This window comes from Anticarsia gemmatalis, chromosome 20, assembly GCF_050436995.1.
Source record: "Anticarsia gemmatalis isolate Benzon Research Colony breed Stoneville strain chromosome 20, ilAntGemm2 primary, whole genome shotgun sequence".
Lineage (NCBI taxonomy): Eukaryota > Metazoa > Arthropoda > Insecta > Lepidoptera > Erebidae > Anticarsia > Anticarsia gemmatalis.
This window is the reverse complement of record NC_134764.1, coordinates 10126647-10148304: the sequence shown is the minus strand read 5'-3', so window position 1 is coordinate 10148304 and position 21658 is coordinate 10126647. Positions and strand designations below refer to the sequence as shown.

The following is a 21658-nucleotide window of genomic DNA, read 5'->3' as shown; positions in this document are numbered from 1 at the left end:
CGGGCAGCAGGTGCTCGTGGCTACATGCAGTAAGTGAACAATGCGCACCAATAAGGAAGCCGGCCCTGGTGTTGTCGGGCAGCAGGTGCTCGTGGCTACATGCAGTAAGTGAACAATGCGCACCAATAAGGAAGCCGGCCCTGGTGTTGTCGGGCAGCAGGTGCTCGTGGCTACATGCAGTAAGTGAACAATGCGCACCAATAAGGAAGCCGGCCCTGGTGTTGTCGGGCAGCAGGTGCTCGTGGCTACATGCAGTAAGTGAACAATGCGCACCAATAAGGAAGCCGGCCCTGGTGTTGTCGGGCAGCAGGTGCTCGTGGCTACATGCAGTAAGTGAACAATGCGCACCAATAAGGAAGCCGGCCCTGGTGTTGTCGGGCAGCAGGTGCTCGTGGCTACATGCAGTAAGTGAACAATGCGCACCAATAAGGAAGCCGGCCCTGGTGTTGTCGGGCAGCAGGTGCTCGTGCGCCTGGGACGCGTACACCACGGCCTCCAGCTGCAGCGCCGACAGCAGGCCGCCGCGCACCGTGTCGTCGGGCAGGCTGAGCTTGTACGTCACGTCCACCGGCTCCACGGACGACAGCGACGCCGTCTCCACCACGGGGTCCGGGTGCTTGCGACCTAGTTTCACTGGAACATAAACAAAATATCAGTCTAAGGTCAGCTTGTAAGTCATTGAGTAGCGCAATTCTCTACAATCAGTACTGTCGAATAACAAAATTTCGATATTTAAAACGCACCGCCAGAGAAGTTCCTACGACACCCGATAGAGGCGCTAATCAGATTTTCATATAAAATTTCTCGATGACTAACCGATTGTCGGTTAGGTAGGTAGTAGGAGAGAATCGAGCTACAGAGTTTCAGACATTTCGAAAAGTTCAAACTTGACCTTAAGCAATATTTGATTATGTAATTTCATCCATACATACACAAAATGACGTGTTTTCCACATAGGGGAAGGGGAAACAAAGACCAAAGACCACCACTTTGCACAATCCTTACAAACTTCTTGTCTCACATCGACAGTCCTAGTTACGACTACGCAGCTGACCTTTTTTCAAGACATCACCGATATGATCTATGTCTTTCTAGGGCGTGCCCTCCCTTCCCTTCACTTACATTTTGGAGGCATGTAGTCTGCGTATGTCTCTGCTACTCCCATTTCTTCGTCATCAACCTCTTCCTCGTCACCTGGCATCTGAAACACATCACCATTCTAAATTAATCCAAAAGATAAGCTTCAATAAGTAGTAATTCATACCATCTATTCTACCATCAATCGACAAGTAATCGATTAGTAGTAAAACGCAACTGTCTATTAAGTTTAATTTCCACACAAATTACGTTCTGCCTTCAAAATTGTCTCAAAAACATAGCTTTAAAAAGTTTAAAATACTCAGAAATGTTTTTAACTATAATTCATAACAAAAAATTCTAAGCTTTGTATATCTGTTGCTACCCACGCAAGGTGCGCTACTAAGTTGTTCTCCTATATCATGTTATCATACCTTTTCCTGCTGCTGCCACATATTGCCGGGCTTGCCCTGCCCCCATACGGGGCCGACTTGTGCGAATTGCCCGATCATCCCGGCCAATGGCCCGCCCATCCCGGACGCCAGGATCTGATTCAAGTTCTGCAGAAGGTACGAGTTCATGCCCGTCATGCCCACCATTTCCACTGTTGGGCAAAAAATTCATTTTATAAAAATGTGTTCTATTATATTATGTACCTTCATTCATAAAGGTATTTTTCGAAGCTGCCACGATATCAATAAATTAATATAGTCTACTCAAAACTAGATATTTTATTAATAAAAACAGTAATACTAAAATAAATAGTATGTTACAATAAATATAAGAGAACTACGTATTAAAAATCATAAAATTATTTTCAAAATTTACAAAAGCATTAGCAATCCAAAGCAATACTTTTAAAATTCCTTATCACTACATATATTTTTTAAAAATTACGAAAAGAAAAAGAGGTGACCTTTAGCATATTATGCTACGCACATATTCGGTTCGGCATTAATCGTCCTAGCAGGGCGGCAAAACCGCTTGTGTGTAAACCCAATCGGCACAAGCCGAAAAAGTGAGTCCCGTCGGTTTTGAGGTTCGATAAATATTGCTGAACCGAATATGTGTGTAGCAACACTAACAACGTTTCACATGTGGTTACGGACAGAAAGAAGAAGACAGACTTGTTAACCGTAACCGGTTTCGCTTGTCGTCTCCTACGCTTGGAGTTTGGACATTCGTATGCCATGGCCGTGGGACACTAGTGTCCTAAAGTATCCCTGGCTTTAGTTCGGTCATAGCAAATCCTGTGACCCGCTAATAGCGATCCAAGTTCTACCGTGAGATAAAGATGGCACTACAAGAACTGCATTGTGATATCTCTTTGCAGCGTATATTGGATCGTAATGTCTGAGTGCGAGCACTAATACACTGGCTGCAAATCAAATCACTTATTCATTTAGGTCAAATGCTGACACTTATGATAGTCAATCACTAATCAGCTCAGCTCACTTTCAGCTCATACTTATGAGCAGATTTTACCATCGTTTTAGTAAAGTTTAGTTTTACAATTTGAAATTATCTACTCACAAATTTTATAACGTAACAAAAGTTATAATATTATAATGTAACGGGTCTTAATCGCGATTGAAAATTAAAGGTTAAAATACCTTATTTGTTCACCCGACGTTTCGATCGAATATAATTATCGATGATAGAAATAAGGTATTCTAACCTTTAATTTTCAATCGCGATTAAGACCCGTTACATTATAATATTATGTGTTCAAGTCGCGACAGTTTAAAGTAACAAAAGTTACAACTGAACCGCTGAGATATAGGTCGAATTAACTAATATTCACGACCCAAATTCTACTCAAGAATCTAATAAAATCATGCGGAAAAATTAGGTAAGCTGACACAACTATCGCTAGATACCAATCATTAAAAGCATCTCCGAATTATTCAATGTGTAAATCTTTAAAGCGGTCCGCGCTACGACAGAGACAGGAGACCGAGACATGAGACCGCAACTCGAGACTGCGACTGTTTAATAAAATAATTATTAAAAAATACAACTCCCGCACTAAGAATTGCTCTTGTGTCGCGGGGATTTTTACAAACATACAAACAATGGACACAATGCTCAACCAGGCCCGAAGCAATTATTTGTGGATCGCACAAATAATTAATTGCTCCCTGTGGGAATCGAACCCACGACCTCCCGACGCAATAGGCTCGGCGTGGCGACCTAAACCACTGGTTAACGGAGGCTTATTACTACTGCTACTTAACTTTAGGTAATGCTAGTTTTATTTTTTATTTTTTAAAAGACAACTCCCGCACTAAGAATTGCTCTTGTGTCGCGGGGACTCTTACAAACATACAAACAACGGACACAAAGCACAACCAGACCCGAAACAATTATTTGTGGATCGCACAAATAATTGCTCCGTGTGGGAATCGAACCCACGACCTCCCGTTGCAGTGGTATCGGCGTGGCGACCTAAACCACTGCGCCACGGAGGCAGTCAAAGTTATATTTGTTAAGTTGCATATGAAACAATTCGCGAGAATTAAACAGGAAAGGTGTCCCGTAATTTTACTTTGCTGTCCCGAAATGAAAATTATTATACTTGGTTTTACTAGGCTACAATGCTACGACGTTATTTTTTTTAGTGCTTCCTACTTAATGTAGTCTTGGAGCCGTAGACCATTGGTGGCCCCAGAAATGACCCGGAAATGATCAGCCTGGATCTGGCAACCCTAAGACACGTCGTGAGTAAAGTTACGGTCGCAGTCTCATGTCTCGGTCCCTACATCAGTCTAACTTGCGAACCACCACCTTTACTATTAAAAATATCAAAGTGTAAAGTCCAAAAATATTAGTCTAGATAATCTAGGTCGTCTAAGTATACTGGACAAAGCATAAAACCGGAGCAGTCTCGTGAATAACTTATAAGGAAATCAGTCGGACACAGCCATCGATCGGTTAACTTGCATACCGTTTAGCAACTACGAAATTGTTAGACCACCATACAACAAGCTAGAATAAAATGTCTAGCTACTAAATTTTATATGATAGGGTATATTTGTGGCTTTGCAGTCATGTTGTATAATAATATTAACAATTGTGTACTGTCATAAAAATGTAATTTTCTAACCGATTTCAAAAAAGGAGGAAGTTCTCAATTCGACAGTATGTTTCTTTATCTGTTTGTTATTCCATAACTTTTTATTTTCAAAACTTTCTCGGTGAAATTATAACGATACTATAAATACTAAGCTTATAAAAAGCTATTGTAGTATTTACAGTATAATCGGCGGACAGTAATGTACGAATATGAAGGAAAAGAAGTATGGGTCGTAGCAAGTGCCATAAGTAACGAAAATAAGGTATACATAGACTATTCATTTTGTTATACGGAAACTGTCTCTATGTATGTTTAGAGCTTTAAAAGTACGCAACGGATCAGGCTTCTTTAAATAGACTACCCAAAATGAGGGTTTATGTGTTAAAATTGTGAAGTTTTTTTAAATAACTTTTTAAACCGGGTAACGCCTATGCGAAGCCGGTGTAAAAAGAAAGTGTATGTCACTAAGGGACTTACACCTCTTAAACTTTTTAAAACATGACTGCAACCACAAAGAAAATCTGTACAAAAAGTAGTTTGTAATGTAAATAGCGTTGTATTTGTTTGTATAAAGTGCCACACGACAGTCGTACTCACTCTGCGCGAGCAGCGAGGCGGCGCTGTAGGCCGCGGAGGAGCCGGCCGCGAACGGCGACGGTGGCGCCGCGCTCGCCGCTGAACAACACCACACCGTCAGTGCGCCCGCGCTATTGTAGGACCGACTACCCACAGTACCCACCCCCCGCACAGACACAGCCAGGAGGCATAATGGACTGCTTGTAATTGTATTCAAGCTAAAGGCAATTATGACAAACACGCACTAAATTGTGAACGATCATTAGATAAAGCGACCTTAGCGTTGCCATTCCATACGTGGCCGCATAGTGATTTTTCAGCGAGCGTCTCCGACCTTCGTAGGGCACGTAAAATGACAGTCCCGGTTACAATTAAGATAACAGTCGATATACCATGTCAAAGGCCTTCAGTTTGAACGACTTTGACTAAAGTTTGACTACTAACTTATACGGTGAATAAAATCTTGTACAAATACAGTGTAAGACACGAAAAAACCATGTTACTATACTCCACGCGAACAGAGTAGCGAGTAAGAGCTAGTCGTTTCTAAGGCCTGAAACTCGCGATTTTCTTCGCGGGCTTGACAGACGAGCGCGGCGCGTGGTCTTTCCTTTCTCCTTACACGCGCGCTCTTTCACGCGCGAAAGAGCATTTGTGTGAAGAGAGCTAAGGGCGGGGCGCGGCTTCCGCACGGGCACGCGCACATACGTGTTCAAGTAACGAGTGCATGTAGCGGGCGTCCATTTAAAACAGTTTCTAATGTTAAACTAAATCACTAACTCAATGTACATAATATGCCTTTGTTTCACTCACACCTCCTCACTGATCTTTGCGTCACTCAAACAGTCCTTATTCCGCGTTGGCTTAAGCTATGCTTGATGTCTTACATTTATGACAAAGGCAACAAAAAATCGCACTCATCTGTCTATAACGGCAATTGGCAAATTCCCATAATATCATAAAGCTATGAAGCTTGCATATTTGTATTAAAATAATATACTACACAGTAGTTCACAAAAGATTTGCCGATGGGATTCCTTCCCCTCGCCGCGGATCAAAGCATTATGTCCTGTAATCATCGGCAAACCCTTTACGAACGGTTTTAGGTCATAAATATATGACATCGGTATTTTTGAAAGCTATATATTTATAGACATACCTCCGCCTCGGCCTAGGCCGGCTATGTTGATGGGTTTTGTGAGAGAGCTGGCCGATATTTTGATTGGTTTCACGTTACTGGCCTGTCCGAACGCGATGCCTGAAGGTGCTGTAGAAAATAAATAAAATGTAACTATTTGTAATAAAAAAACAGGCAACTCCCGCATTAAGAATTGCTAATGTGTCGCGGGGACTTTTACAAACATACAAACAAAGGACACAAAGTACAAACAGACCCGAAACCATAGAATCGAATGGAATCGAACCCGACCTTCCGACGCAATGGTAGCGGCATAGTGACCTTAACCACAGCGTCACTGAGGCCGTAAAATAATTTTCTCAGAAAAAAAAAAAACAATTTAAACAATGTATACTCGTCAGATTTAAATCAATCTTAAATGAAAGCACCAGGTTTCAAGCTCACCTGCAAGTGGGTTTGTGGTCGGTTTGACGGTGACTTGTGGCATAACTGTGACTTTCTTGTCAGCCATGCGAGCTGCAGCGGCCAGCGTTTTACCTCCACCTGCACAAACGTTATTATTTACACACATACATACATCTATACTAATATTATAAAGCTGAAGTGTTTGTTTGTTTGATTGTTTGTTTGTTTGAATCTCAGGAACTACTGGTCCGATTTGAAAAATTCTTTCACTGTTAGATAGCCCATTTATCGAGGAAGGCTATAGGCTATATATCTCACGCTACGACCAATAGGAGCAGAGTACCAGTAAAAAATGTTACAAAAACGTGGAAAATTAAGACCCGTTCTCTCTTATGTGACGCAAGCGAAGTTGCGCGGGTCAGCTAGTTACATTATATACATTCCCAGTTGTCTCCTCTAACACTGTCCCCCGAGGTTACAACTGTAAATAAAAGTAGGAAGTAAATTCCCAGTTGCCACCCTGGGGTGACGGCATAGAGAGGACATATGGGAATATACCCATTAAATCACCCCTTTCTATATATCGGTAGGCAGAGACCGAAGAACGCCACTCGGTTCGATCCTTAAACAGTTTAAGGTTCGAAACTTTCTTTGCTTCACTCACATCCATCTAGTTATACAGGACCGCGGATTACTAGTACTACGCACCTAACCTTTTAGCAAGATATCACCGATGTATTTTGTGTACCTATGTCTTTTTAAAGCGTTTCCCCTCCCGGCGTTTATTTACGTCCACACAATTACTGTTTTACGTAATTCTAGATTCATTTATTCTCTCTACAACCATCTAAGCAGATTTATTATTTATCTATACTATAATATTATAAAGCTGAAGAGTTTGTTTGTTTGTTTGTTTGTTTGTTTGTTTGTTTGAACGCGCTAATCTCAGGAACTACTGGTCCGATTTGGAAAATTCTTTCAGTGTTAGATAGCCCATTTTCCGAGGAAGGTTATAGGCTATATATCATTACGCTACTACCAATAGGAGCAGAGTAGCAGTAAAAAATGTTACAAAAACGGGGAAAATTTTGACCCATTTTCTCTTAAGTGACGCAAGCGAAGCTGCGCGGGTCAGCTAGTCATAGATATAAGAGCCAACAAGGATTGAAACTCCATTTCTGCCTTCCCCCATGGTGGCAGTGCAGCGCACTGGGCTCCTTGAGCTCTGATCGACATATAATTTTTTTGTGTATTGTAATTTAGGTGTAGAGGGTCCTACTTTTTACTAACTGACCCGCGCATCTTCGCTGGCGTCACATAAGAGAGAATGGGTTAAAATTTTGCCCGCTTTTGTAATATTTTATATTGGTACTCTGCTCCTATTGGTCGTAGCGTGATGATATATAGCTTATAGCCTTCCTCGATAAATGGACTATCTAACACTGAAAGATTTTTTGTAATCGGACCCGCAGCTCCTGAGATTAGCGCGTTCAAACAAACAAACCAGGGCCCCTACTAGGGTCTCAAGCTACTTCTTTTGAGACATCGCTATATATCTCGTATTTAAATATATTTTAAAACCTCACTCGTGTTACTTTAAAATCTAAGATAAAATCTTTCCAATACATATTTAGATCTACGCAGTAAAGAATTAAAGGATTGCACAACTTTAACGCTTTTTGCTCCGACCTGACCTCACATAATGTAGTAGGAACTATACCATAGTTATGTTTACAATGTTACACGATTGTAACAATATATATCAGTGCTGCAGATCTTTTACAATATTTATGAGAGTCTAACACAATTGATTTGTTTTCATGGTATTCTAAAATGGGATTATTTTCGTTATATCTCCCATCTTAAGGTGAAAATGTCGAGAAATATGACAACTAGTAGTTTATTACTTTGTATCGTATTGTAATTATATTTTCTAACATCGCTTATCATATTTCATCCAAATTACACAATATGTATTACTCACTTTATAGGTAAAAAAGGTGATGTCTACAGTTACTCATGTTAATTGAAAACCAGCCACTGTGTATTTCCAGGCTCAATTTGAAAACCAAAATCATCAATCGTAATCAAATCTATCATACATCAATACGCCGTTCTATAAGGGGTGGGTAGGCAGAAACCAAAGAACGTAAGTTACTACGATCTCTCCAAACACCTTGTCCAGCACCGGCGGTTATGAATACTACGGATACCATTCTCTTATCTATAATCAATTTAGATTTATTGAGGAAAGCTATAGGCTATGTTACATTACTGTATGACTAGTAAGGGTTGATCAGCAATAAAATCTTATGTACAAGGGATTTCTGACATTATCAAAATGTTTCAGTAGCCAGATTTCGAGGAAACAAAATTAAAAACAAAGCAAACCCTTTCCTTGTCACATTTTAGGGATACCTTTAAACGTCAAAAGATCACGTTTTCATTCAGGAAAAACATTTTCTTTGCAACTCAAATTGTAAAATGTACCTACTGCGCAATTCGTCGTCCGAACACAACATTATACAAGTTCATCTCATATTTATGAACGTGACCGTTATTGTACCCGATCCTGAAAGATTATTAAAATCCTGAGGCGCCTATAGCCAGTTGCGCTCACCGGTCGGTAAACGATCTGTGGGTTAAACAAACCTCGGCGCGGTCACTCCAAGGATGGGTCTCCGCGTAGTGGTATTTGAACTGGGCGTCTCCATGCTTCGGAAGGCACGTTATTAAAGCCGGTCCCGGTTTTTGTCAATTCAGATAACAGTCGTTAAGCCATGTCAAAGGTCTTTGGACGGCTTGAACAACTTTGACACTAGGATGACCACTAACCATACGATAACGACAATTAAAACCCTTGCTGTCGTCAAGACGTAAAGAAGACGATAGCTCTATATCTAAGATATAAACTGCACTTTTGGCGCAGCGATTAATGTGGTTACATCGTCTCAATAACCGTTGTGCCGCATTGCCGCGTGTGGTGGGTTCGAATCTCACCCGGGACAAATATTTGTATGATGAGCACGAGTATCTGTTCTGAGCCTGGTTGACAATTTATCTATAAAAAATGTATTTAGAAGTATAATTAAGTATGTTTATCAGTTGTTTGGTTACCATAGTACACGCTCTGCTCAGTTTGGAATCAGTCGACCATGTGTGAGTTGTGCAATGCTATTGATTATTAATTTATTTTATTATTAAATAATCAATCTGGGATATTAAAGAACTCTAACCGAAACTACACGAATATCCAAAAAAAATATACCATATAAAAAAAAGAAAGAAAGAAAAGAACAAAATAAATATTTAGAAATCCCATACAAGGTAGGTATTTCTTTTCCTAATTGTTAAAGCCCTGCGTGCGTGAGGCTGACTCGCACTTGGCCGGCTTTTTGTTGTTATCGGATGGCAGAAACAACGTTAGTTAGCACTAGCTGATCCCCGCAACTTCGCTTGCGTCACATAAGAGAGAATAGGTTATAATTTTCCCCGTTTTTGTAATATTTTTTACTGGTACTCTGCACCTATTGGTCGTAAAGTGATGATATTATAGCCCATAGCCTTCCTCAATAAATAGTCTATCCAACAATAAAATAATTCTTCAATTCGCACCAGTAGTTCTTGAGATTTGCGCGTTCAAACAAACTAACAATGAAACGAACTCTTCAGCTTTATAATATTAGTATAGATTAGGTAAAAACCCACTGAGATAAGTGAGTCACCGATCTTATTACGTCGGGAACCGAATAGTTATCAAATCATTGTAGTGTTATTCACACTGATGTAAAAAATCCCACTTGCCCCTTCACCCCCACTTTTATTTCCTTCTGATTATCGACATTTTTATAATCTTTCGTTTTATTAGTAAGAGATTTTTTAACTATTAGTGGATTGTAACAATAATAATATGTACGGCGGCCATGTAAAACAAGATTCATGGCCGTGAGTGAGGGAAGGGAAGTTAGAAAGTACGTTTCCATGACGTTCTCTGGTCTTTGCATACCCCTATGGGAAAAAGGCGTGACTTTACGTATGTACGCATTGCAGAAATCATCATGGCTTAGCCTTTCTTCCAATCTATGTTGGAGCCGGCTTCCAGTCTCACCGGATGCAGCTGAATATCAGTGTTTTACATGGAGCGACTGCCTATCTGACCTCCGCAACCCAGTTACCTGGGATAACACGATACCCTTCGGTAAGACTGGTTGTCAGACTAGACTAATAAAATTGGAGATGAAAATCAGAGTGAGCGCTAGTTTATAAAGTTTGACGAAATTTATACACTGTCATATTTCTCTCAATAATTATACATTTTTGGTATGTTTGATTTTCCTCTCCCAGTTATAAAAGGACAAATTGAAAATTATAATTTACCTGGCACTTCCAAATTATCTGGATCCTCATCATCATCAAAGTCTGAATCGTCTGAAGGTGTGGGCGGATTGTCCTCATCGTCATATGCTGACCGTTTAGACTGAAACATTAAAAACGTATCAACTAGTATCTATCTACTATCCCTTACTCATTCTTGAAGAGGACCCTTGTCCAGCAGTGGGACCATAATGAGTTAAAAAAAACTGGTGAATACACACAGACATCACCTTGAAGATTCATATGGAATACACCCTTGTTTAACTACTCACAATGTTCGTCCTATGTAATATGGTATTCAGTTTCTGAGTATGTTTAGTAACAGGTGATGGTTAGGTTAGGTTAGGTTGTCTGGGCTTTTTCCGCAGTTAGCCTCCTAATTGGGCCTTTGTGCGTGTAGCTACCCTCTTACATAGATTCACCCTCACTCCAGCCATCCTAGTTCCTCCCAGTAACAGGTGATAGAATATGTAAAAACCGAGAAGAATAAGTAGACGTGAGGCCGACCAATTCTAATAATATCAATCTAATTTAAAGCTTGTTTGTAAGAAGTAAAAACTTCTTAGTAAAAATAAGAAAACAAAAGACTATACACAATTTGTTGACTGAAATGATTATTTTGTGTATTGTCCACACATGGTTACTACTACTACGGACCACAAGACATAACTTCAAAATCTTATAGATGACAATATCAATGTATGTCATAGTAGAGATGCATAGTTCATAAAGAGATCACCTTGGAAACAAAGAAATTGAGAGAGTTCATTGACCTTGACTTTTATAAATATTTGTAAACACAAATTATAGTTAACATTACTTGTTTCCTTCTTAATAAACAAAACTAGTATTCTGATTGTTTCCAGTGTCATACAAATACAGTTTGTTTTAAAACTTTTGTGAGCCTCACTGAAATATATTATATTGTCATTATACCTTGAAAATTGGTGTTACTTTATTCATAGAAAACTAATATTCATTAAAATCTTGTTTATCTGTTATTAAATGTCTGTTGAACTACGGTACGAGAATATAAGGCATGCTTATTGATACTGTCTACTCCGTGTCAAAATAAAATAGAGAAATATCATAAACAAACACCTTTAAAATTTTACAAAGCTTTATTTTCTCTAACTATAGTAGTTAACTATCTGTTCAATTCATTTATATTATTATTATATTATATCATCAACTAATGAGTTATTGATATACGACAAATATTAACACCATGAAAGTCAACTTAAAACGGTAACAGCATTATTCATAGAATAAAAGGGTTATAAAAAATTTACTATTCATATGGTGATCATTATTATTTTCTTAGAATAACCAACAGTTTCCTAGGTTTCACTATACTGGTCATGTGTGGATAGAAGGTTTTTTTTTTCAAGAACATTCAAATCCCATATTTAAAATGACTAAAAAAATATATTATGGTCCAATATGTATAGACAATAAATGCATATGTAATTTAGTCATATGATTTATATATTTTTTTTAAATGTTGTTTAAAACCTAACCCCTCTGAGGGGAGAGAAGAGACCCTAGCTGTGGGACAATAATGGGTTAAATTAATTTATTTACATACATGTTTATGCCAGTGAATCTAATAATGTATATTTCTAATTATCAAAATTGCCAGGGACAATATCTAAATTATCTAAATGAATGTCCTTCTATGCCATTTTTTTTTTGTTATCTATGTTGCACCAATGATTATGTCTATGGTGACATGTAGTTCAAATAAAATATATACATTAATGAGCTATATTTGAGGAGCTCGTGGCTTAGTTTACAACAGCCGCACGGATCGATCTCTGAGGTTAAGCTATGCTTGCCGAGGTTGTTCCGTGGATGGGTGACCATCTTATACATATCGAGTTCCTCCGTGTTTCGGAAGGCACGTTAAATTGTGGGTCCCGGCTGTCATTTTCGAAGATCTTTGACAGTCGTTAACAGTAGTCAGAAGCTTGAAAGTCTGACAACCAGTCTTACCGAAGGGTATCGTGTTAATACCCAAGTAATTGGGTTGTGGAGGTCAGATAGGCAGTCGCTCCATGTAAAACACTGGTATCCAGCTGCATCCGGTGAGACTGGAAGCCGACTCCAACATAGTTTGGAACAAAGGCTAAGCGAATATATATATTAATGAGCTATATTTCTAATATCTAATATCTTATAATCCATAAAAGTTATTGTTTTATCATTACTAACACTTTTCCTTTCAATGTCTCTAGTTGAGACCAATGACAGCTAATAATAAAAACATTCAAAATTTATTGAGTTTAGTTAGCAAATAATTTCAACTTTTTATATTAAGGGATGTTTTTAAAATGCTGTAAATATATTAAACTAACTCAAAAACTTCATAACATTATCCAAAAAGGACATTAATGTTGATCATAGACAATTATTAGTGACTAACTAGAAATAACACAAAAAGTCTTGGCACACTCAATATCTACATTACCTATAGTTGGCAAAAGCACCAAAATACAGTAAAAAGCCTTACATAACTGATAACACAAATTTATAATGCACGTTTTATAGCTATTTTACTTTCCACCATGATAAGTAACTACAAGTATTGAGCAATTCTAAGAAATTCATAAAACAACATTACAATGCATAATTCTACACATTTCTTGTTCTCTAATAAGAATAGCAGGCAGTAACAGGCTAATGAGACGGTATTCAGGACTAACACTCATAATAACATCGATCTCAATGCGTTAACTCCGCATTGTACAAGTGTGCTAGACATAGGCACAGTGCAGTACTTCAAGACGTATTCTAACACTATACCTAGAACCTTCCAAGAAAATCAATACAGCCACACCCAGCTTGAATAATTAACTCCCCAGGAACACAATCAAATACCAAATCAGATCATCAAACATTGAAATAATATCACATGTGAGATCGACAACACCTCCTGACACTTTTTTTGGTTAGAAAAATTGAAAACAAAGAAAAAATAGGAAAAAATCGTGTTTTTGTGACCTTCATTTCTATTTGGATAGAATTAACGGTCTTTCTGCACATGAATTCATGATATTAGACATGTTAAATAAGAAAAACACATTTTTCAACTAAGTAAAGTTAGTAAAAAAGTATCAAAACAAAAAACTATCATTACCATTTTTTTTAGATGAACGGGTCGATTTCAAGCACTTTAGAATCTGAATTATTATATAAAATGACGCACAATTCAACAAATTCACTAATGTTTCACACACTTGAGAAATATTATCGAAAACTTCTTATTTCGTGATGGAAAAAAATGCAGACGTCCGAACGGCGGTCACTGCTTCCGCCATATTAAAAAAAAGCAAAGAGAAAAGAATTCTGTGTTCGGATACACCTATCAAGTTATAAAATCATTTTGACAGTTTTCCGATTTCATCGATCCTTTGGATTTTCATACTGACTATCGTCTCTACTCTATCTGTAGCAAACATTAAAATGCATTTATAAAATCATTTTATTTTCAGTTTTAATAAGTAGTATTGAGATGTCTTCGGAATCAACGTTTATACGGTTGTGATGTGTATCCAAACAACAATCTACAACTTGTATAAATTATGGAATTTCTACTACGACATTTTTTTTTAAAAAGATAACAATATGTTATAATTACTTTTTCATACATGATATAGGTACAAAACATTTTACTAACAAATAATACGTACTCTTCGTCACGACAAAGTGCAATTCATGTTCATGACATGGCAACACCAATACTAATTCAAAATTGCAGTTTTAAATTTAAGCATTTTTCACGGTTTCAGTATTCAAAATTAACCTAGTAGGTAGCTGTACTCTGTAGACGCGATAGGATCGGTGCAGATTGTACAGAACGGTCAACAGATGCGATTGTAAATTTACTGTTACTTTATTATTCAACAACAGTCTTAAGTAGTAAAACCCGGTCGCGCGGGTATAGCGATATCGCTAACCCCTGCCCTGAACAAAGAAAAATGTATAACTTAAATCAATTACCTACATTATTAAAACTATTCAGTTCGAATGATCATGGGCTCACACAGTTCATTATTCTTTTAAGAATCTACCTATCCTATTTTAGAATTAGAAAACGAAGACATGTGTTTATAGCGCAATTTTTCTAGCTTTATGGCACTATATCATCTGTCAATGTATTTTTTTTTAAAGTTAATACGAATACATATGAATAGTAATTATTCTTCCTGCAAAATTCTAATTAAAATGCTGGAACATCAACAATTTTCATATTATTGTATATCATTTATGGGTTATGTACTCTTTGGTTAAGCTTAAAACAACAAATCACAATGAAAAGAAAATAATTATTCTTGTCTATGGTTGGGTATTTTCCATACGTGGTCACTCTAGTGATGTAAACTCATGTTGATCAGTGAATATCGAGAAATTAAAACAATCATTTTAATTATTCTCTTTATCAAATAGTTATTATAAAGGGCGTCGAACAAAGTCGTACCGAAAACAAAAATATTACTCGTATAAAAGAGATAAAATAGAGTATACTTGGTTACTTGTACCTATATAGGCTATACATATATACATAAGTAAAATCACGCTTTCTTCTCATCGGCGTAGGCAGAGACCGTAGAACGCCCCTTGGCACAAATCACATCGTACTACGCACCTGACCTGTGTGACATTGTATGGATGTCAATAATGCAAGGGAATTTCGTAAGGATCGTACTAAGTGTCATTCTTTCTGTACTATATCGCCATACCCATATGGGAAAAAGGCGTGATATTATGCATGTAGTTATGTATGTTTATTGTTTAATATTTTTTACTCGATAAACACGATGACATCACTAAAGTCAGTTTGTCTATAAGCACGGGACGCAAAGGCAAGAGTATAGTGCTTTATGGTTATAAATAGATTTTTTGTTATCGCCAGTTCAGTCAAGTAGTCGACGCACATATTTGAAGTCCCAGATTAACTTGCATATAAAAAAGCGACGCTATTGCGTTCGGTGTTCATTCAGCCGACTTTTGTGGTACAACAATAAGCTTGAAAGTGCAACTAAAACTTATTACAGTTTAACAAGTTTAATTGTGGTTTATTTGTGAATCCAAGATGGGCAACGAAAATTCTAGTCCGTGAGTATATGTACTTAAGTACTACCTATTACTTTTATGGATTGCGACTATCTAGCGTTAAAGAGTTCTTTTTTAAAAGTAATACGAAGAAATTATGACACATAATGCTTGATAAAATTACTTTGTGTTGTATTTTTCCATTGAAATCTTTTTAACTACATTGTTCATTGTTCTATCTGAAACTCGACCACATGTTAGCTCTATTCAAATAAAGTTAAAATTAAGTATAATGAAATCTAAATTAACTTTTAGGACACATTTGTGACTCATTCTCATAATCTTCAACTATTATCATTATGTTCACAATCTATTCAGTAGTTTTGCATTAAAACAAACACGCATCCATGATCACTGATAATTCAATTTATAATATTCATAAAACGAATAATAGTAAATAATTATAATATAATTGGAAACTCACACACAGTCATTTGTTTCCAAACTAAGCAAACCTTGTACTATGGTAACCAAATAACTGATAAACATACTTATATACTTCTATATACATAGGTACTAACTAATATTCTATATACATTATAGGTACATTGACAACAAGGCCTAGAACTAAACTCATGCTCATCAAACAAATATAATATGTCTGGATTTAGAATTTTACCAAATTATTCAAGTGTATAGTTTATGTAATACCTATCTAACTTTAGGATTTTTAATTTTTTTTATATACCTACCTAGTAGTCTTAATAATCATAATCATATATTTGCTAGAAATGTGGTAATAACAAATTAAAAAAATAAATAATAGGAATAGGTAGTTAAGTAAATAATAATAAATTTAACCCATTAATGTCCCACTGCTGGGCAAGGGACATTAATGGGTTAATCCCCCCGTAATGAGGGAAGGGTTAGGCCTTGAGTCCACCACACTGGCCAAGGGCAGGTTGGGGACTTTGCATGCCCTCAATAATGTTTTAAACAAATTTTTAGGCATGCAAGGTTTCCTCACGATGTTTACCTTCACCGTTGGAGCATGTGATAATTATTTCTAATACACACATAACTTCGAAAAGTCATTGCTGTGTTGCCTCGTGTGTGTGGAGTAGTATGTATAATAGAATACGGCGCAGGTTGCACTCGCCGTGGTCGCAGGCTGACTTTGAGAGTCAGCCAAACGTTAGGCATTTTAAGGTAAAATGCGTGTTCGCGTTAATTCCCGTATTCTATTATACATTAAACATGCAATGCGTGAGTTTAAAAGTTTTGACAACGATACATTAGCCCCCTTTACACACACACACACACTATCGCGCATGAAACAACAATTAATGAACACTGTAATTGTAATGTTTATTTGTACAAAAAAATAATAATTATACATTAATGTATCGTTGTGTTCTCAGGCCGAAGCTTACTCAAGAGCAAGTGAATGCGATGCTGGACGCTCAGCGCAGAGAATATGAGGAGAAGTGTCGTCAGTACATGAGACAGGCAGAGAATGCTACCGCTACTCACGCACAGATCGCTGCTAATGCTGCTACCATCGCCGTTGAAACCACAAGGTATTATACCGCATGTATATCATAATTAAATATACAGCTCTCGAACTAAGAATTCCTCTCGGGTACTTAAACAAAAATACAAACAACGGACACAAGTCAGACGCGAAATACTTATCTGTGGACCATATTATTATTTGTTCCAAATTGCCATATCCGTCAGCGAAGTACAATTTAACTAGATAGTTTGCGAAAATAAGGTTCAACTTGCTCTCTCAATGGTAAATCTATGCTTTAATCTTAAAATTACGTTGGCGCTAATATAATTTATGTGTGATAGATAAAATAGCTTTTGTAAAATTCATAAATACTTTTCTTGCAGTCAAGGGCGGGAACGTGAGCCGCCGAATTACTTGCGGGCTGACCGGCAGCAGGTTCAAAGGGAAAGCAGTCCAGGCTTGTACCCTAACTTGCCAACTGCCGCTCCCACGACCTATCACTTTAACTCAATGGACCCAAGACCGCAGACGCAAGAATCCATGTTTGTCAATAGTAGCCGATATGCTGGAGGGTAAGACATTTTCTAAACAGTACCTCTAAACTTGCCTTTATCTAAACATTTAAACAAAAACCGTACCAAAAATTAGTGCACAGTTTCTCTCTATGGGCCATTTTTGTTCACAATAAGACCAAAAATGAAGACCACAATAAGACCACCAGGAGAAATGACCACAATAAGACCGTATGAAACAGAACTGTTCTATGTATAAATCTTTTTGACTTCGTTACTGGGTGACTGACTAATGCACAATGCATAGCCGAAACTACTGAGCGTAGAAAATTGAACTATGTTATATAGATACCTTACGAAGTGTAGAGTAAATTAGCAAAATTCCCAACCAGCACTAGACCAGCGTGGTGCCGTCAAGGTTTTACCCCTCCTACCCTTGCTCAGCAGCGTCCAACATTACAGAGCCACCTAGAATATTTGTAACTCATTTAATTCATGCTGCTACTTTTATAATACTTACAAAGAACAGGAAAATCATTCACAATGTTGTAGATCGCTCTTTTTATTTAAGTTTTTTTCATAAAGTAATATTATCTTGTTTGATACACAGAAGCCGACCATCTGCACCGCCGCACCCCAGGAATCGCTCGGTGAGCAGGTATGTGTTGCATTTTACTGTCCTTTTTTGAAACAGTTTCACTATTTTGGTTTGAAGAACCATTGAAAATGCTTTATTAGAATCCTCGCTCTCTCAAACCGGGAAACTTCCTCTTTTTTTGCACTTTAAAAATTAAAATTCAAAATATCCTTTATTTCGTAAACTTCGTACAAAGTATTTGAAATAGTCATATATTGTGTTTTTTGTCCGTTTCGGAAAAGCTGGTTCCTCGTGAAACGGCAAGAAACTCACGTCTTGCTCTTTTAAAATGGCAAAATGAAAAAACAATTAAGTTGTCTACATAAATAACAGCATTGACTTTTGACACAGGCAACGCACCAACAACACAGACGATGAGGTCGGCTGCCCCACGTGTCACGGGATGTTTGGACTACGAATATACCAGTGTAACCAAGGTCACAGCTCCTGCGAGACCTGCAGGGAGTACCGCAGACCATGCGGCATATGTGGCAATGAGATCACCAGCATGAGGAACTTCACCATAGAGGGCTTCGTCGCCGAAAAGAAAGTCCCCTGCCCTCACGCCGACGACGGCTGCACGCTAGTCTTTAAAACGGCAGAGATGGAATACCACGCCAAAGAGTGCCCTTTCAAACCATTAACATGTCCTCTAGGGTGCCAATGGCGTGGCAAGTTGAGGCAATTGTCTGCACATTGTGATAACTCACACCCTGCCTCTCGTGAAGCGGATGTCGGCACTGAAATGCGTCTACTGAACATCTCTAACAGTATCCAGACCGCTTACCTCATTCTCATTGGAACATACAACTTTTTATTCCACATCAAAGTAAGCGACGGTAAGATTTATATGGCAGCTCAACTTATTGGTACCGCGGTGAGCGCGGCCAAGTGGTCGTACGAAATCCAGGTGTACAATAAGAGTGAGAGTCGTAGGAAGTATACTTATACAGAGCAGTGCAGTTCATACGTGGAGCCCGTAGCCGATGTGTTTAATGAGGGAAAGTGCTCTATAATGCCCCACTCACATGCTTCGACTTTTTACAGCAATGGTCAGATGACCTTCAAGTTTTTTATTAAAAAATCTTTTGAGCCAAAGGAGCTGGGTGCCAGGCCTAAGAGCAACTTTAGACCCCGCGGAAGAGGTCGCCAGTAGTTCATCTAAATATGACAAACGATATCCTATGGCTGGTTTCACCACTTCTTGTCAAATGGAATATCCACAAGGTTTATTTCATAAATTTTCTATGATTTTGTATCTAATAATTAGGATATCCTAAACCTGTTCACAAGCTGAAGTGAAACTGGTCCTTACTTTATTAATATCTACATGCATTCGAATGTAGGTACATATTACATACCTACTTGTAATCGAAGTTACATAATTATGCAGATGCATGCGTCACTGTAGGCACTCTCATATAATCGTAGTAGGTCCTTGTCATCAAGTGTCCTTAGTGCTTGCTAGTCATAAACATACCTATACCTAGTTTTTATAAATTCAATTTGCCTGTAAAGGTGTTATTTGCATGAACTAATTTCATTGCAAATCAATGTGTTATCTACGGACGTCGTCTTTAATAGCGACACCGACTTCGTAAATTAACTAATGGCTTCTTACAATTATTGTGAGTTAGGCTTGCTCTTGCTACACACATATTCGGTTTGATACTAATTAGCCTAGCTGGGCGACAGAACCGAATATGTGTAGATGAACCCGACCGGTACAAGTAAAACAAGTGAGTCGAGTCCGAAATATAAATATCCGAACCGAATCCGTGTGTAGCAAGTCCTATAAGAATTTATTATAGACAGTTTTAGAATTGAAATTATCTAGATGTCGTTAAAACGAATGTTATTGTATGACTTAACACTTCGGAAAGTGTTGCCAGTTCCTGGGTTTACCGCTGGCATTACAATTTTAAAAGTTGTTGTAAGACATCATGGCGAAGCAATTAATTAGTTTATAAGGAATAAATATCGACAGACCTGAGGAGAGATGTGTTATTGTAATAGATATAAGCGTTGGATTATTATAACAAGAACAGGAGAGTTAACCAACAAATGATTTATAAATATAAATAATTCAAATATTTATAATTCAGTTGTTGGTTAGTGTATGGAACAGTTGTGAATTGACAGCCGGGCTCCATGCCCGAATATAAATATAGTTAAGGTAGACTTTTATCTTTTTGACGGCCTCTATGGCGCAGTAGTTAATGTGGTCGCAACGCCACTACCATTACCTCGGGAGGTCATGGTTTCGATTTCCATACTGGATAATTATTTGTGCGATCCACAAATAATTGTTTCGGTTCTGATTGAACTTTGTCTCCGTTAGTTTGTTTTGTTAAAGTACCCGCGATACAAGAGCAATTCTTAGTGCGGGAGTTGTCTTGAAAATAAAGAAATAAGAACTCTTTATGGCGATTATTACACTGCCTCGCACCACGTTGGATGTTGCGTGTTAAAGCACATACGCGTGTACATACGCGAGTGCATATTTGAGAGCCCACTATGGTTCGTAAAGTCGAAATTTCCTCAAATAGGTACTGAAAGTTTTTGATTACAACCTTTTCCTATTCTATATGATACGGTTTAGGCAGTATTGGATAAGCATACCTTATATTTATTTAAATAAATAAATAAACTTAATAAAAATATCTTATATTCTTGTAGCGTAGATAGAAATGAGATGGAAACAAATTTAATTTGCCGAAAATTTGTTTTTGTTGATAATACTTCGCTTCTGCACCACATTGCGGATTTTTTTGCGTAATGCCTTCATTTAATTTGCAGATATGTTATCTAACAGTCATTTAAACTGTGAATACTTAAGTATTTTGCATTTTACTGTACAACAATGACATATAAATGAAAAGTGTAATGATTATCAAATCGTAAGTATTTTTAGCAGTTTTACTTTTTATGATAATAATATTTTGTGTTATTAAATGTATTGAATTTATCAATAAATATTGTAATCGAAGTGCTCTTTTTTTATTTATAAATTACTTATCTTCTTCTTGTATATCTTATAAACTTATCAACTACTAGCTGACCCGCGCAACTTCGCTTGCGTCACGTAAGAGAGAATGGGTCAACATTTTCCCCGTTTTTGTAACATTTTCACTGGTACTCTACTCTTATTAGTCGTAGCGTGATGATATATAGCCTATCATTCCTCGATAAATGGACTATGTAACACTGAAAGAGGTTTACAAATCGGACCAGTAGTTCCTGAGATTAGCGCGTTCAAACAAACAAACAAACAAGTATGAACTTATCTTCT

General features: G+C 37.6%; 2 protein-coding genes across 3 annotated transcripts in view; one reads left to right on the top strand and one right to left on the bottom strand.

Annotated features, from left to right (window-relative positions):
- The window catches only part of sno (Protein strawberry notch), a 28251-nt gene extending 14278 nt beyond the window's left edge, over window positions 1-13973 (bottom strand). Inside the window, exons 1-8 of one of the 2 annotated variants that reach the window (XM_076127323.1) lie at window positions 13786-13973; window positions 10650-10749; window positions 6312-6410; window positions 5889-5996; window positions 4751-4828; window positions 1512-1681; window positions 1123-1201; window positions 424-633 (exon numbers count right to left, since the gene is read on the bottom strand). In XM_076127323.1, the coding sequence (XP_075983438.1) occupies window positions 424-633; window positions 1123-1201; window positions 1512-1681; window positions 4751-4828; window positions 5889-5996; window positions 6312-6410; window positions 10650-10749; window positions 13786-13788 (847 nt within the window). In that variant the 5' untranslated portion in view covers window positions 13789-13973. The remainder of the gene's footprint in view (window positions 1-423; window positions 634-1122; window positions 1202-1511; window positions 1682-4750; window positions 4829-5888; window positions 5997-6311; window positions 6411-10649; window positions 10750-13785) is intronic. The other variant, XM_076127325.1, reaches the window with a different exon arrangement.
- Window positions 13974-15506: 1533 nt separating this feature from the next.
- Window positions 15507-21524, top strand: LOC142981527 (E3 ubiquitin-protein ligase SIAH1A-like). Its single transcript, XM_076127519.1, has 5 exons — window positions 15507-15764; window positions 17123-17281; window positions 17601-17789; window positions 18340-18387; window positions 18718-21524. The coding sequence occupies exons 1-5, from the start codon at window positions 15742-15744 to the stop codon at window positions 19520-19522; spliced, it is 1224 nt and encodes a 407-aa protein (XP_075983634.1). The 5' UTR covers window positions 15507-15741; the 3' UTR covers window positions 19523-21524.
- Window positions 21525-21658: the final 134 nt, after the last annotated feature.

Bases quoted from the DNA above. Each gene is read 5' to 3' on its own strand.
- LOC142981527 (XM_076127519.1), top strand. From the start codon at position 15,742: ATGGGCAACGAAAATTCTAGTCC. The intron at 17,282-17,600 runs GTATTATACCGC...CTTTTCTTGCAG, and splicing joins ATCGCCGTTGAAACCACAAG to TCAAGGGCGGGAACGTGAGC. The intron at 18,388-18,717 runs GTATGTGTTGCA...CTTTTGACACAG, and splicing joins AGGAATCGCTCGGTGAGCAG to GCAACGCACCAACAACACAG.